Source organism: Acomys minous, assembly GCF_964271855.1.
Source record: "Acomys minous genome assembly, chromosome: 9".
Lineage (NCBI taxonomy): Eukaryota > Metazoa > Chordata > Mammalia > Rodentia > Muridae > Acomys > Acomys minous.
The window spans coordinates 53,399,362-53,416,432 of NC_140490.1; the positions used below are offsets into that span (position 1 = coordinate 53,399,362).

The 17,071-nt window shown below is 45.2% G+C and overlaps 1 protein-coding gene across 4 annotated transcripts in view; it reads right to left on the reverse strand.

The window, feature by feature from the left end:
- Positions 1–17,071, reverse strand: part of GCNT2 (glucosaminyl (N-acetyl) transferase 2 (I blood group)) — a 92,525-nt gene that overhangs the window by 19,269 nt on the left and 56,185 nt on the right. Inside the window, exon 1 of one of the 4 annotated variants that reach the window (XM_084794591.1) lies at positions 12,562–13,858. The exons of 2 other annotated variants lie outside the window; for them this stretch is intronic. In XM_084794591.1, the coding sequence (XP_084650717.1) occupies positions 12,562–13,483 (922 nt within the window). In that variant the 5' untranslated portion in view covers positions 13,484–13,858. Of the gene's footprint in view, positions 1–12,561; positions 14,048–17,071 lie in introns of those variants that run through there. One more of the 4 variants, XM_084794594.1, reaches the window with a different exon arrangement.

The window sequence follows — 17,071 nt, forward strand, 5'->3', positions numbered from 1 at the left end:
TAATCTTTCCATGAAGTTCATGGTTCTCTATTGATTATGAAGCCCTGACACACACACACACACACACACACACACACACACACACACACACAGAAGAAGAAGAAGAAGAAGAAGAAGAAGAAGAAGAAGAAGAAGAAGAAGAAGAAGAAGCAGCAGCTAATGAAAGCTATTAGCTAACAATTAGATAAGCTTACTACCTCAAATGCTCAAAACAAGGTCTTCCACAGCCTGCAGGCATTCTACTATGAAGCTACATCCACAGCCTTACTTTTTCAAACGAGATACCAAATGGTTCCAAATGAAACAAATACATAACAGATATTAAACTGCCAGACAGGCTACTGGAAACCTTACTCATTGACAACAAATATTCTGAGGGAACTTTTTATTTTCTTTTTAAAGAAAAGTGAACTGGGTAGTGGTGGCGCACGCCTTTAATCCCAACATGTGAGAGGCAGAGCAGGCAGATTGCTGTGAGTTCAAGGCCAGCCTGGTCTACAAAGTGAGTCCAGGACAACCAGGGCTGCACAGAAAAAACCTGTCTCAAAACAAAAACAACAACAACAACAACAACAAAAAAAACAACAAAAATAAGACAGCCAGAAAAGAGGAAATGTCACAAGCACGCTCAGTTTCCTCACTGGTCCCATAACTGCCCTTGGGCATTGGCCCGAGTCCAAAGTCCTGCATGTGCAGGGGAACGGCATCTATGTACGGACGAAGTCATTGTGACAACGAGAGGGATTAACCTGCACTGAAGTCGTTGCTCCATCAACCCTACCTACAGGCCGCAGTGTAGTATAAATAGGAGCCACTGTTTATTGGGGAGAAAAAGACAGCCAGGAAGGTCTGAGATAAAAGCATTAAAGACTGAGCTGGGCGCCAGGCTCTCCCACTGCTCTGTAACTTCTAACAGTCTTACGAAATCAGTACCCTGTCAGTAAGCAAGGCCGCCTGGGATGAGTTAATTATTACACATACACCTCTTTTGAGATCACCCCGTCCAATCTGTTCTTTTACAAAACAGGAAACTGAAGCCTAATAAGGTTCTGTGACATACCCAAGACAAACACTTAGTGAGTAAAGAAGTTAAGTCTCCAGTTAAACCAAATTACTTCCCTGTCTCTCCCCCCCCCCCACCCCCTTTTCTCCCCCTACAGGGGTTTTCTGTGTAGACTTGGTTGTCCTGGACTCGCTTTGTAGACCAGGCTGGCCTTGAACTCACAGGGATCCGCCTGCCTCTGCCTCCCTGAGGGCTGAGGTTACAGGCTGGTGCCACCACACCAGGCTCAGTCTCTACTTTTTTATGGTGCTGGAGACTGAGGCCAGAGCGTCGAGCATGCGTGACCAGAACTCTAACGTGGGAGTGACATCCCCGGCCCTCACTGGTTCCTCTTGCACAGCACAGTGTCTGGCCTTTGAAAACATATTTTGAAAACAGTAATATTCATACATGGTTTATAATTCTTTGCTATTGTTTAGTTGTTTGCTATTCTTAGCTGTGCAGTGAAGTAATCATTTAAATAGGCAAAAAGCCATGCTTGCAGATTCAAATTTAAAAAAAAAAAAAAGACAAAGCTCGGTCTGATTGATGTATTCCCTAAATGTTTAAGTTGGTGAAAAAGCCACAAGGGATCACAAAATTCACTATTTACAAATTATTACAATAACAAAAACAAACCCCAAAGAAACCAAAAGTACCCCAGCCAAGAGCCAAAGACTCACCTAACAAAGCTCTAATACCAGAAAGGAGAAGCCTCTTCTGGATTTTTGACTGGGGCTGTCCAAGAGACTCCCAAACCATACAAGCTATTCCTGTTGCCTTGGCTACGTCCTGAGGTGAAGGAAGGTGGAAGAGAAGTGCCTATTGCTGAAGACACAGTGCACTTCAGACACAGGGCCCAAAGGGCCCTGAGCTTGAACTGACCTGAAAGCCTCCTCCCTGAAGACACTAGCGTTCATGGTACCAGAAGGCACCATGCAAACTTCCAAAGGAGGAAGGCAACCAACAGCCCTGCCCGGGTACGACACCTATGAAACACATTGATGGCCAGCACGGCATGACAACCCCGAGAGTGTAGAGTGTCAAGTGTGCTTGGCTGGAACCAACAGCTTTCTAACTGGACTCAAGACCTAGTCAACAAAAGGGAGGAAGCCCTGCGTCATAGCTAGTGGAGGGGAAGCTCCAATCATTAATCTGTCAGACCAGCAGAACTCCTAACAGCAATCTCGACACATTTGTCGTTACACCCAGATAAGGGTACTCTCTACACTTTAACAAGGAAACTTAAACCACAGGGAAAAAACACACTACAGAAAACCACAACCAATCAAAATGCAGAGTTGGAGGCCAGTATCAATGTATGCATCTACAATACTTCACAAAGGCTCAGGGGACGCTCTGAAAGAGGGAATGGAAAGACTGTATGAGCCAAGGATTAGAGAGTTTGCTTTGAGATCGTGTCTCCTACACCCATGAAGTCTCACCAGTGTGACTGCCCCAACAAGGATGACATTGATGAATATGCCAAACTGGATGGGGGCCAGGAGTCTGTGGGCCTCAACATAATACAAAGACCTACAGGCAACTGAGCAAAGCTGGGAGCTGAAGACGTGGCTCTCCACAGGCAAGAGCAAACCAACTGACTGTCAGTGTCAAAGGTCAGCCCTGAAAACACACATAACATTATATGGGCTGACCAAGCTATATTTAGGACTATATATGCACACACACACACACACACACACACACACACACACACACACACACACAGTGGGGGGGAAAGGTGATGAATTTGAAAGACAGTGGGTGGGGGGAGGAGTACATGGTGGGGTTTTGAGAAAGGAAACAGAAGAAATGGTCTTAAAAGTACAATCTCCAAAACTAAAATAAGCCAGATGTGGCATCGCACACCTGAAATCCCAGCACTCAGGGAGGCAGAGGCAGGCAGATCTCTGTGAGTTTGAGCCCAGCCTGGTCTACAAAGAGAGTCCAGGACAGCCAAGGCTACACACAGAAACTCTGCCTTGAAAAACCAAAAAACAAACAAACAAACAAACACATAAATAGAAATGGAGCTGCTATCCAACCCCTGACTGTGGAAGCTGTGTGTCCAGCTGTCTCGGGCTTCTGCTACCACAGCTTTCCACTGCGGTGGGCCTTAACCTCCAACTGTGAGCCTAAACCAGGGCGCTGTGATGCTTCCAAGACCTGGCTATATAAGTTTCCTCTCTGAAGTAACTGTTGTGCTCTAGACAAACAAGTTCTTTCTGGAATTAGAGAAAATAAAGCTGCCAGTTAACTCCCATCCCTGCTCCTTTTATGTGCTATGATTTCTCAAGGAACCCCAAGATACTGCGGCCTGCCTTGTGCTTGCTGCTGCGGACGCTCTGTTCTAGTGACTAATGCACTGATGTGTGTGTGGTACGGACTCAGCAGGGTTTTTTTAAAGGAGTCTTAAAGTTCACATCAATAACATTCAAAGAAGTCAAAGTAATCAAAAGAATTTCTTGAATCTCTGGTCTGTTTTGTTTGTTTGTTTGTTTTGTTTTGGCAATATCTACACCTAGTTTTACATTGTAGGTAAGCCATGACACATACAACCTTTGCTAGTTAAAAAAAAAAAAGACTAAAATTTATTATTGTATTTTTTAACATCTTCAGAGTCTTCACAATACAGGGATCTTAGCCATAGTCAGATTTTTTTATCTTCATTCTAGCCATTTATGTCCACTGTTAGTTCTCTTAAAAGATATATATTTTTATTGTTCATTTTATTATGTATGTGTGGTTGCTGCTCTTGAGCTACTGAGGGCATAGGTGGTCAGAGGACAACTTCCTGGGGTTTGTTCTCACTTTCCACAGTTTGGGTCTGGGGATCGAACACAGGAAGTTAGGCAAGGTCTGGGTGTGGACAGAGAAAAAACTAAAACTCACGATCATATCTATATGCTACGCTGGTATTTCCCCAACATTGGTACTTTGCAGACATCAGTCACTTGTAAATGCCCACCTTAAAGCCGGCCACACGCAGTCATCAAGCTTTCCCTTATAGAAGCTCACGTTCCTTCTTATTCATGGCTACCTTTTCCTCAGTCAACTAGTCTCTTGCTAGACAGAAACAAAATCTGCTGCAAACCTAATAGTGCTGGTGTCAGCGAAGGATGGGGCAGCCCAACCATTCTCAATGTGTCCCAGAGAAAGAACTCCATAGCACTCAACTGGAAACATATAGATCCCGAGGCTGCTGAAGCAGGAACCGAGAAATCTGCATTGCAATGGCTCTGTGGGGGTTTCTGAGGTGGGCTGAGCTCTGGCAACCCCCAGACGATATGCACTTCTTGGTGACTGAGTGTTCTGGCCCTGTCACCACAGAGGAGCCAACAGAAACTTAGCAAACATTGGAGAAAAGGATTTAAAACATGTTTTTTTTGTTTTGTTTTGTTTTTTGCCTTTTGTTTTGGTTCCAAAACCCTCTTTCCTCCTCATTGCTGGAGGGGGGGGGGAAAAACGTTCTCTTTAGTCTCACAATTCACAGAAATCCTTAATTAAGCTATGCAGCATATGTTAATATTTAATGCATGATTTTTATTGCGTTTAGTTATTGTGTGTATGTATGTCCCAGTTCACATATGGAGCTTAGAGGACAGCTCTGAGGAGTTGCTTCTCATATCATATGTGTCCAGAGGGATTGAATTCAGGTCAACAGTCTTGGCAGCAAATATCTTTACCCCTTGAGCCATCTTTCTGGACTCCTAACTACTACTTAAACACATATATCTTGTGTAAATCTGCATGCAACCTCCCAAACTTCTATCTCTAGGTTTACATATTATTTTTAAATTCAATTTTAGTTAGAATGCCAAAGAACAGATAACAGAAGAAAAACAAACCATAGAATGCCAAATAAATAAATATGAAATGTGACACCTTCAGGGCTGGAGAGATGGCTCAGAGGTTAAGAGCACTGCCTGTTCTTCCAGAGGTCCTGAGATCAATTCCCAGCAGCCACATGGTGGCTCACAACCATCTATAAAGTGATCTGACGCCCTCTTCTGGTGGGCAGGTGTACATGCAGATAGAACATATGTCTATGTTTTTATCTTTTTCTTACTTATCCTCCCGCCTCTTCACTCTACATTTACTGGTCCCTTTCCTTCCTTCAAATTATTCCTCCTCCTAGTCCCATGTCACATGTACTCTCTTACCCTCTCTTGCCCAATAATAATGTAATTATACTTAATAAAACAGTCAAATACATTTTAATCCATTTTTTGAAGGACAAGCAAGGTTTTCTTAAGAAGTAGCAATGGAAATTTCTAAGGTAGCAACTGTGTCAGCCTTTCTCCTGGGGTTGAATTCATGTTAAATTCAGTTTAGCAGATGTTTGCCAGTTATTGCTGAATTTGTACATACTTAAATATTCACATATACTTTGAACCCATTTTGTAGGCAAGGTCTCACTATGAATCTCACGCCAGCCTGCTAAGATTACAGGCGTGCAGAATTAGGTCCAATTTCCAAATGCTCTTATCTTATAAAATGTTCTGAAGATCTGATTAGGAGAAGCCCTTTCTAATTATTTCCTTCAGGGTGGGTAGAGAGCAAAGGTGCTTGGACACACAGGGCTCTCCACTAAAGGAGTGGCACTCACAGTGTTTTATTGGAGCCCAAGGCTAGCACAATTACAACCACAATGTTAATACAATTTGATTATTCCACACTCCACATTTGAATGAACTGGGTCACTGAAGACCTGGGAACACTACAGATACAAATCTTCCCTGTGAGCCTCCTGAGCCTACCAGGCCAGCGGAGAGCCTGCAGCCTCTTACCAGAGAGCAAGCCAAACGGGTCTCCCATCCCCAGTGTGGTATTTTGAAATCATGTTCTCCTTTCAGTGCATGAATTTGATATTATCTAGCTATGCAAAGAATGGTATTTTGAAAGTGTTCAGTAGAAAGAAATGCATGGCAGCACATTTTACAAAATTTCTCTTTTAACTATATTGACTTTATTTCTACATTGACAAAACAATAATCTTCTATACACAGAAACAGACCTGAGTGTTTGGAGTTGCTGATTAAAGTCTGACTCTCCTGGCCCATGAGTGTCATAATTCTCAGCCATGAGGACAGTGGCCATGAACGACTGCTTCCTGTTATTCTAGAAACTGAATTCTAAGTCTGAGCTGATGCACAGACAGAAAACACAATGCATGCTCTGAAAAGGACTGGGACTGGTCCTGTTTAAGGCCCCAGTGACCTGTCTGTAGAGAATACATTTAGCGCCTACACTTGTTGAGTGCTACAGCTGGAGGGACATTTTACTTTGCTTCCTTATGTTTGGGCACAGTCTTTTGTTAGCCTTTCATGTTCTTGGTTTCTTCCCTAAGGCCGCGTTACAGATTGTTTTTATATTAAGCCAAGAGCAGCCACCATAAGAACCATGGAGCAGCCCTCTATGGTACTAAGAGCTGGGTTGACCAAGTGCCAGGTAAGGGAGGACTTCAAAGTGGGTGTGGGTGATGCTGAAACTCAGTGGAGACATCTCCAAGCACACCCTGCTGGGGCTGTCTTGACATCAGGTGACCTAGGGTGGCTACAGTGAACAACACACTCTGTCCTCTTTGAATTCTACCCAGAATTTTGGAGCTTACTAAATGTGCCCTCCTCTCCTCTTCCCCTCTTCCCTCCCTCATTGATAGACACCATTTGTTTGCCCAACTGGAACATATCACCAAGTGATGTTTTACCTACTTGTTATCATCTCTTCATTATCAAAATTTATCTCCACCTCAGGTCCAGGGCATGTTTTACTGCCACTCCCATCTTTAACTGTTGAGCTCTTCTCTGACCTTCCCCAAACTCTATAACCCAGCATTCTCTGTATTTTCTGTGAGCATGAGGACAAGTGGCAGTATGCAGCAGTGACAGAGAACAGAGATGGATGTCGCATTTCTTGTTCTTAGGGGCTCCGGTGCTGAGGAGGTGGGGTGAGGAGAGGTTCACTCCCTGGTAACTGGTGCCGAAAGAAGCAGCCTTGGCTATAAGAAGCAGATGTGGCGTGCCAACTGTCCCAGAGGAAGGTATCAGAAAGGTCGAAGAAGAGATGTCAGGTCAAGCAGTTGTTGGAGTATAAAGTGTGAGTCAATTTATAGAAAGAGATGAGGGTGGGGAGAAGGGTGGGGCTTGGGAGATAGAGGTTCTGCCACTGTGAAGGTCATGACTTTGAGGGGGATGGGGATGCCAGTCACCAGGGATGGAAGGTGTTCTCAAGCCTGCCTGACCACACTGTGCACTTACCACCACTGCACATTGGGATAAATGCTCCCTAGTCACCAACCCTCACAGGACACTTTAGACCTACATTTTGAAATGCTTTAAGATACATGATTGGGAAAAAAAAATAAAATAAAAAATATAAATAAATAAATAAAACACACGATTGGCTTTTGAATTAAAAATAGCTCCCCACCTTTCCACCTGCCACCTATTTAAATAGTGAACACATTAAGCAGAATTTTGTTCCTAACAGATAGCATGGGGCCTAAAAGAGGGATTTTTTTTTCCTGGATATATTTGTAGTGAGCTTATAAAACATCTATTTGTAGTGTTTCCTACGAGGTGCTTTGTTTTAGAGGTATTAAGAGAACATAATTAAAATACTTGTGGGAGGAAATGCTAGGAAACATTAGCTGATGGAACACATCTTCACAACTCTAAACCTTTGGATATTTTGTCTTTGTTTTTTCAAATTTATTTATTTTGCCCAGACTTGAACCCAGGCCTCCTGCACGGTGAGCATGTACTCCGGGCCTGAGCTCCGCCATTGGGCCCCTCCTATTTTTTAAAGCCAACTCTAAGAATAATATTTTAAAGATTTATTGATTTTTACATATATGGAAGTTTCATCTATATGTGCATCTATTTGTACACAGGATGAGCTCATCTGATGCTACTAAACTAGAGTTGTAGATGGTTGTGAGCCACCATGTGGATGCTGGGAATTCAACTCAGGACTCCTGAAATAGCAGCTGGTGCTTTTTATGGCTAAGCCATCTCTGCAGGCCAATATTTTTAAAAGCAAAACAGATATTTAAAGAAAATAACAAACAAAACCCAAAACAACAAGAAACCTTGAGTCCCACCCCTACCCCACCCCACCCCCCACAAAAAGCAAAGTAAAGAAATTTGAGGGGTTGAGATGGAAGAAAATCAGCTCCAAATCCAAACAGCAGGAGAGACTTCATGTGCACCCTTTCAGCTCTGCAAACTAAAGGGCATGGGGGTGTGTCCTCCAGCTGCACTCTCAGCACACAGAAAAGCCCCCTACACTGAAGAACTACAGAAAAGGCAGCAATACACTCAGGCCAGAGAGATGGCTCAGCGGGTGGAGGCGCTTGCTGCCAAGTCTGACAGCTTATGTTCCATCCCAGCCACACATGGTAGAAGAAGAAGAGAACTACCTCCCGTCTTCTGATGTGTGCTGGAGTGATGGTTTTTGTTTGTTTTTGTTTTTCCGAGGCAGGGTGTATCTGTAGCCTTGGCTGTCCTGCACTCAGTTTACAGACCAGATTGGCCTCGAACTCACAGAAACCCTCCTGACTCTGCCTCCCAAGTGCTAGGACGACAGGCCTGCTCCTGGAGTGATGTTTTTGTGCACTGTGTATTCAAATGCTGATTCTGGTGACGGTACAGATCTAATTATAGTTAGACTTTGTTATTGTCATCATTATGAAGCATCCCCTGTCTTAGGATTTTTTTTTAAACATTGTTCTCCATCACCTTCTGATTGGTTCACTAAAGAGTTGAACAGCCAATAGTCAGACAGAAGGAGAAAAGGCGGGACTTCTGGGCCTAGAGATAGGATTTCAGGTGCAGATTGGAGAAAGGATTTGCTTGCGAGATGTGTATACAACTGAGCAGAGGTTAAAAAAAAAAAACTATATGGGAGACCATAGATTAAACACAGATTAGGTTAAATGGATTAGCTGGTTGAGAACAATGGCCTAGCTTAAGGCCTAAAGCTATTATAAATAAACATAAATCCCTGTGTCATTATTCAGAGCAACTGTGGGCATAGAAAAAAAAAAACAACATACATTTTACAGACATGCTGTGGCATGCGTGCGCCTGCAACACACCACAATGGAAAGAAAGGAAAGCTAGTTCATTACTTGTAGAGACTTCTTTTCCATCCTGTGTGAGAGTGATGTCCTCAAGACACTTCATTTTCTTTCTTCTTTACAAAGATCTCCTGGGGCTGGGGATGTAGCCAGTTGGTCAGAGTGCCTGTCTAAGATGCACCAAGCCCTGAGTTCAATCCCCAGAACCTCACAAAGCAGGCACAGTGTCAGAAGGCTGCAATCCCAGCCGCTGGGGAGGAGGAAGGAGAATCCAAAGTTCAAGGTCAACCACACAAATTTAAAGCCAGTTTGCACTACATAAAACTGTCTCTAAGTAAATAGAAGGAAGAAAGGAAGCAAGAAAGGAAGGAAGGAAGAGAAAGAAATCGGTGTCCCATATTTATTACTAAAGCAACCTACAAACGCAGAGTATAGCAACAAAGGAAAGAAATCCTTCACCCTAAGAACTGTTCACTGTGTGGACAGTGGTGACGTTGCCAGCTTGGTATGCTTACATGACAGTGACCTGCTACACCTTAAATCTGTCATCTCCTGTGGGATTCCTCAGAGACCCATTTCCTGGCTTCCAGAATCTCCTTTCAGAATCATAACCGGTTTGATTACATTTTCATCAGAGTCCACTGCGGGGGCTGGGGTGGAGATAAGGGGTGGATCACCCTGGAGGGAGGGAGACATAGAACAAGAATCCAGAAAGGAACGGTACAACTTTGTTCTTGCTTCTAGATCCTGAAAGTCCAGTAAGAGGATTCAGTAAAGCATGAAGCAAGCCAGCTGCACACTCCACAGTGATGGGGAAAGTGACAAGATAGGGCAAATGGATAAGCTTCATTTCTTATATTATTGTCACAGTGATCAGGTACAGTGTTTTGGCCCAGCTGCTGGGCCCACTCCCTGAGAGAATGTTCATTAATGGACATTCCCCATGCCCACTGGCTGGCTTAGAGACCAAAGGCTGCTTCCGGTAGGGACACAAGGAAACTAGCACAGCAGCCTGTAGTGATACTCAGTTCCCCAAAAGAGATTCCTTATCACTCTATGGTAAACTCTGTGAGCCTGACACGCTTCATGTATTTGCTGTCTTCCAACATGTGCTTCCTCATGTGCTTGCTGCTTTCCAACACACATCCATGTACCCAAGTGTGTGTATACACACACACACACACACACACACACACACACACACACACACAGAGGTCAGACAGTTTACTTCCACAGTCCTTGTTTTCCCTAATCCTTTGTCCTTTCTGGTAGGAGATTTCTTTCTGATGTGCAGGAAAGGATTCTTTTTCTTTCTTTCTTTGTTATTTTTTTAAATAATTTATTTTATGTGCATTGATGTGAATGTGTCAGCTCCATTGGAACTGGAGTTAGACAATAGTGAGCTGTCATGTGGGTGCTGGGAACTGAACCTGGGTCCTTTGGAAGAGCAGGCAGTGTTCTTAACCACTGAGCCATCTCTCCAGCCCCAGGAAAGGATTCTTTTCCTACTGCAACTGAAATAGTTGAAAGTTCAGGCTACTTGAATCTAGGGCCGGATGCCAGCTTGATCCGGGACCTCGCGAAAGAGCGAGCACTACTTCAAGCTAAGGCTCCCTTCACCTGCACATGGAGAATACGAAGACGAGCCTATCATCTGATGCAAACTGTGGCAGCAGAAACAATACCAGATGCTGAGCGCACAATATTTACATGTGTTTCAAACAGAAATTGGCGGCACTGGCAAGACAGTTCATCAGGTGTAGGCGCCTGCTGCCTGACGACACAAACCCAATGATCCGAGTAGAATCCCTAGGCAGAACTCCACAAAGCTGTAGTCTGACCTTCACACGTGAGCCCACATGCATACATCATAATCACGTGCACAATCATAACACAATAAAACAACTCTTAAAATGGATAAAACAGAGTTACTAAGGCACCATAATGAACATCGCTCACTCCTCCAGTGAAGCTTTGCAAAATGAAAATTTGGCATCTCTGAAATAAACTCTCACGGGACAGCCTGCGTCTTTCCCCGGCCACTAGGTTTGTCCACTTCCTGCCTCTCAGGAGAATTCTGTGATTCCCTTTCTAGTCCACTATTAGGAATGCTAAATTATCAGAGACCTAAATATGTCTAACGACTTTGAGTCCACTTTCAGAGATGAAGGTAGCTTCCAACAGCACTCAGAAGTGTGCCGAAGAGAAGGCTGCCACTCAGAAAGAGCCAGGAACCAGTCCAAGAATGGCAGGCACAGGGCCACCCTTCCCTACACCCAACACCCACAAGCTACGTGGTGCAATACTGGAAACCACTATGCTGAGACATTCCCACTGAGGCTCACAGAACTTATGGGAAAAAAGATTTTGAAGAGCAGCCCAGGATTGAATCAAAGGGGGAAGTTTGTCACTGTCATCTGCTTACAGCCGCCTGGCAAACCTTGCTCTCATTCCCAAATCTCCAGAAATCATCAAAGAAACTTCCCCCTAGGTGAAAGCACAAGGCTGTGAACAGAAATTGCTAATAAGAAAATACTGTAACCTCCAAGTTGAAGATTGTAGTTGGACCGTCTCCACTATGAGCACCGCTCCCAGTGTGTCTGTTTCCACTCCGATACCTACTCCACCGGGCAACAAAACGTCAGCGCTGGGTTTGTCTCACAGAGATTAATTGAGACCTGAGCACCACAGAGAATCAGAGTGATGTGTTTGCGAACTTTCGAGGAGGTTTCCAGGGTGCTAGACACAGGCTCACCCACAGTGCTGCATGAAGTTGGCTCAGTAACTTCCCTCAGATAGAAACATGGCCTGTTTCACCTCATGTGTTCCAGAAGAGGCTTATTTAAAAGTCCATCTTCCATTCTGAGTTCAATTCCCAGCAACCACATGGTGCCTCATAACCATCTATAATGTGATCCGATGCCCTCTTCTGGTATGAAGGTGTACATGTAGGCAGAGCACTGTATACATAATAATAAATAAATCTTAAAAAAAAAAAAAAGTCCATCTTCCAGCATGGAAGACTTTAGCCTTTATCAAGGGCTATGGCCAGTGTTCATTCCAAAGATGGGGTGCAAACCCAACACCCATCTAATACAATGACAATTTGGCCAGTTCCTGAGTTACCCTTTAGGTCATCTGAGGTAGCACAAAACTGTCAGTAAATGCAATCAAACTCATCATTTTCATGAACTTTTTTTCCCCAAGTAATTTAAATGAATCAGTAAGAGGTGGCATGGGACCACTGAGACAGATGGGCGGATAAAGCCTCTTGCCATCCAGCCTGACTGGAGCCTGAGTTCAAACCCTGGGGTCCGTGGGGCAGAAGAAGAGAATGACTCTCACAAGCTGTCTGAACCTCCATTTACAATCTAAAAATAAAGAGTAAATAGGCAATTGACAGAAGAATTGTCAATGGCTATTTGGCACTGACCTGGAATCCTATTGAGTGTCACCCAGAAATGTTCGTCAGGGCTATAAGTATCTTTAGACCACTCTAAGAGGTCAATGGCCCTTTTGTCATTCAAGATAAAGTTGACAAAGTCTCTGGTGAGGGCCACATAGGCTGTGCCAAAGTAGATGGTCAGCTGGTGTGGAGGTGGAGTTTTCAAAGTATTTGTTTTTTTTATGAAAGATCCAACTATACCTGTGTACTCTTTGTGGACATACTTAGTCCGCATGATTGCGTGCTGTGGAGGCAGCACCCCTGGAGTGATGTTTTTCCCCTTAAATTTTTTCAGATGATTAACTATTTCCTTGTTGGTTTTCAGGGGAAAGTCCTGCCCGCAGGTGTTGAGAACATATTTCCAAGGGACCTTGGAGGCCACCAGATCTTTCATGCAGTTCAGGTCAGCCTGGAGCCGGGAGAAGCCACCATAAACCACTTTCTCAGTCTGAGAAGCCAGGAAAGCATTCGGGAAGCACTCGAGTAACTGCCACACTGCCTTTTTAAACTCCTTGGGGGCTTTTTCATCCACGTGCACGCAGTAAACATTCTGCGGCATGTAAATGGCCCTAAAGAGCCTTTCAAAGGTATTGAAGTCTTTGTGAATCACCATGACGTAGGCCAGGCGGAAAGCAGCCTCTTCTTCGGACAGGGGGCTGGTGATATAGTGACTCTGAGTCTGGTACAGCTGGCAAGAGGTTCTTTCCAAAGGATGTGGCGATGAGTTCCCCGCAATGAAGAACGTCTGAGTTTGCAAGCCGTAATCACAGACGATGACAGCCGTCCTTTCGCTGGAGCTGTTGAACTGCTGGTAGAAGTTGGACGGGGTCAGCTGTCTGTGATAAAACACCACAAAGATCGCCACGCTGAGCGCAGTCAAAGCGAAAACGCAGCTCATCCATAGGTTCATTATTTTCAGTTGCAGGTGGCAAGAATTATCTCCGGAGACTGAGAAGAGATCACAGTTCAGACAGCCTAGGCGCTAGAGGCAGACCTGGCTTTCTCCCGCAGAGATGTGGGCTGGCGCTCCCCAGCTCTCAAGACACGGGTCTCCAGTGTTTCTGAGTCTGGTCCTCCCTCCTCGACAAGCTGAAGAAGCTCAGCTTTCCCACCGCACGTTAGCATCTGAAACCTGAAGCCCCTAGGAGCCGAATCCCCGCTGTCAGGAGCTCAGCCCCGCCCAGCTGGGGAAATCTCTTTATTTGCACAAGAAGAGCAAGGGGTGCCTCCGAGCGAGCGAGCTGAGTTCTGGAATGGAGTGACGGACCTGGAACCGACTATCTCAAGCATCAACTCCACCCACCTCCCCTCCTGCCATCTAAGCTGCACTCTCTGTAGCCTTCTAGAAGAGGTGGTTCTGTTTTCTCGCCAGCCTTTGGGGAGCGTGTGGGGCGACAGCTCCTCGGTGTTTCTCTTCTTCCTAGTGGTTTGGTGGTTTTTTTTTTTCCCTCCCATTTCAGTGTTATCTCCGCCCCTGGGCAGAGACAGAGAAAAAGGGGATGGCAACAAGCTAAAATAATCAGCACAAAGAAAAACAAAACTTTGCGGTGAGGTGTGCTGGATTAAATCATTCCAATGTGATGTGTTGTGCTTAGTCCGACTAAGCGAAGAGGGAACTAAGAATCAAACCGTGGGACACCCGGGAAAGGTGACTTCACATGCTAGAGGGTCCAAGCTGAGGACGTGTAGGGCAGTAAACACACCTTTGCTTGCATGCTGTGTCGAAACGTGATAGCCACTGGTTTCTGTTTCACACAGAGCCTCAGATGTCTGGAACTGTCAACACAGTATTATTTGCAATATTTGAGCACCTAGCTTCAGAATGCCATCACATCGGTGGTCATTTTACCAAACTCCTGGCATTGTGTAGTCTCTTTCCCACTCACCGTAAGTTTCCCACTTCCAGGACTCTGAAGAAAGAACAAATGTTTCTGGGCCGTTGTAAAATTCCTGGAAGTATCTGTCATTGTGACTCAGGGAAACCAGGAAGAGCAGGTCTGGGTACAAGGCTTGGAATTCTCTCAGCTTACCTGTGTTCCGTGCGGCCAGCCAGCTCACAGAGATTGCTGAGTGCTTGGGGGGTGGGGAGGGGGGAGGGACCAAGGCTGGTCCTATGGGTATTTCTAGGTGGAACACAGCTGGGACACTGTGGCAGTTGCTAGGTCAAGAAGCAGCAGCCACCCTGCCGCCTCTCTCTCCCTGCCTGACTCTGCTCTCTTCCCACCAGTCACTGTAATGATGGAGTAGCAGCCACTGGGCAACCGTAGCGACTGATTTGGAATGGTCAGGATACATTTGGAACGCTGACAGGCAGGAACCTCTGCAATCACCAAAGACAGTTTCTTTGACTTACAGGCGAGGAAACCTAGGGAATAGAGATGGTCTTCCCACATCTGTTCAACAGTCCCGTGTGCTCACTTCCAGAGGTGGAGGCCAATCTCCTCTCTAAACTGCTAAGCTTAGAGCAGGTCCAGGGATGGGTCCCTTGCCTCTGTAATCACCAGACCCTCCCTCTATGAAATAACAAATAAAAAATGCCCAGTGGCAGCTCTTGTTTCTCAGGGTTGTCCATAAAGCTAAATGAGATTCCTCCTGCTCACACTTTAGAAGGAAGCTGGCCACGGGCTGAGTGTGATTTCAGTGTTGCCTTTGTTACTCTTTTTCTTCTTTTGAAAAATAGCCCATATTTCTGATCCTGCTAATGAGCTGATATTTTGATTTCTGTTTTGTTTATTTGGTTTTTTGTTTTCATTTTATTTGTTTTGTTTTGGAGATAGGATTTCTCTTTGTAGCCTTAGCTCTCCTGGAAATTACTCTATAGACCAGGCTGGCCTTGAACTTAGAGATCTGCCTGCCTCTGCCTCCCAAGGGCTAGGACTAAAGTTGTGCACGGCCGCCACCACCATCGTTTGGCTTGACTTGTTCTTTTTTTTTTTTTTTTTTTCTTCCCCAAGACAGGGTTTTTCCGTATAACAGCCCTGGCTGTCCTGGAACTCTCTTTGTAGACCAGGGTGGCCGTGAACTCACAGAGATCCACTTGCCTCTGCCTCCCAAGTGCTGGGATTTGATTACTGTCCTTAATAATGTAAAAGAAAAACATACACCTTAAGGCTTTTAAGTGGGCTAATTAATCCCCCAAACTCCCATCTTCCTCTTACCAAGAGGCAGCAGTGCAAGCCTGTAGCCGCAGCCCTTGGGAGCCCGAGATGGGGGAAATTGCAAAATCTAAACTCTGATAGCCCAGCTACAAATGAGATCTTGTCTTAGAAAAACCAATCAAGCTTGGCACGGTGCCGAATACCTTTAATCCTAGCACTCCAGGGTCAGAGGCAGGCAGGTTCCCTGTGAGTTTGAGGCCGACCTAGTTTACACAGAAAGTTCCAGGACAGTTGGGGCCACATAGAGATAGCCTGTCTCAAGCAAGCAAATGGGGGTGGGGGTGGGGGATGGGAAGGGGCTATATAAAGGGAATAGTTGAATGGACCATTCTGATGGCTTCATTCCTTTATGCAAAATATACCTTCGGTTAGGCTGTGGCTACTGACAGAGAGGGAGTCAGAGGTGCCAGATTTGCCCCTTTCCTTTGCCTCAACCTGATCTTACGGAGGGCATGCTGGTGGATGCCAAAGTAAAGTGAACTCAAGAATTCACATCACGCAGATCGAACAGGAGGGGCGGCGTGGGAGGCTGGGGTGTTGCCACATGATTTATGGTTTAAAGCCACGGTACAGAGGCCTTGCCACGCCCCTCCCCCCCCCAACCAAAACCATGCCTCAGCAACCATTTCTGCAGTTTGCCCTGGCATGTCTGCCCTAGCTCTGATGAACGGCCTAAGGAATCTGCGATGACTTTTTATTTGCTAGCCTAGGCGGAAGGTTTGTTCTGCCCGGTCTCTGTGGTAACAGAGCAGGCATTTTTCTTTTAGCCAATGACTGGGACAGCTGAGCTGTTAACTTCCAACAAGGACATTATCTGTGCTCTGTTCGCTCTAGACATCACTACTGACAAGTGTCCTCAAGTGAACACTTCAGATGCCACCTTCCCCTGGCTCAGGGTAACCTTTGCAGTCAGAAAGAAACAAAAGAGGGCTAACAGCGCACATAGTTGGGCCCACACACCAGTAAAGAACTGAGCAATCAGAGGAGGCCCGGGTAGGACCAGAGGGACTCCTCATTAGCCTGGTATGGGTTTAACTTCCAGTTAATGAAGGCAGAACAGGATTTGGACTCTGGGTGTGATTTTGGCTATAGAACCAAGGTAATGATTATTTGTTAGCTGACATAATATTTGCATACGCGTGGCACTGTGTTGTCACTCGGTACATCCCCAAATCACATCGTCGTATTTCACATCTTATTGCTCAGTTACCACCACTTCTCTGTTAGGAGCCCTCTCTTCTTGTGTTCAGTACTTTGAAAGGGAGATTTAATTGTTTTTGATCATGGCTACCCTACTGTGCCATACAACACAGGCACGTTTCTCAGGCAGCCTCTACCCA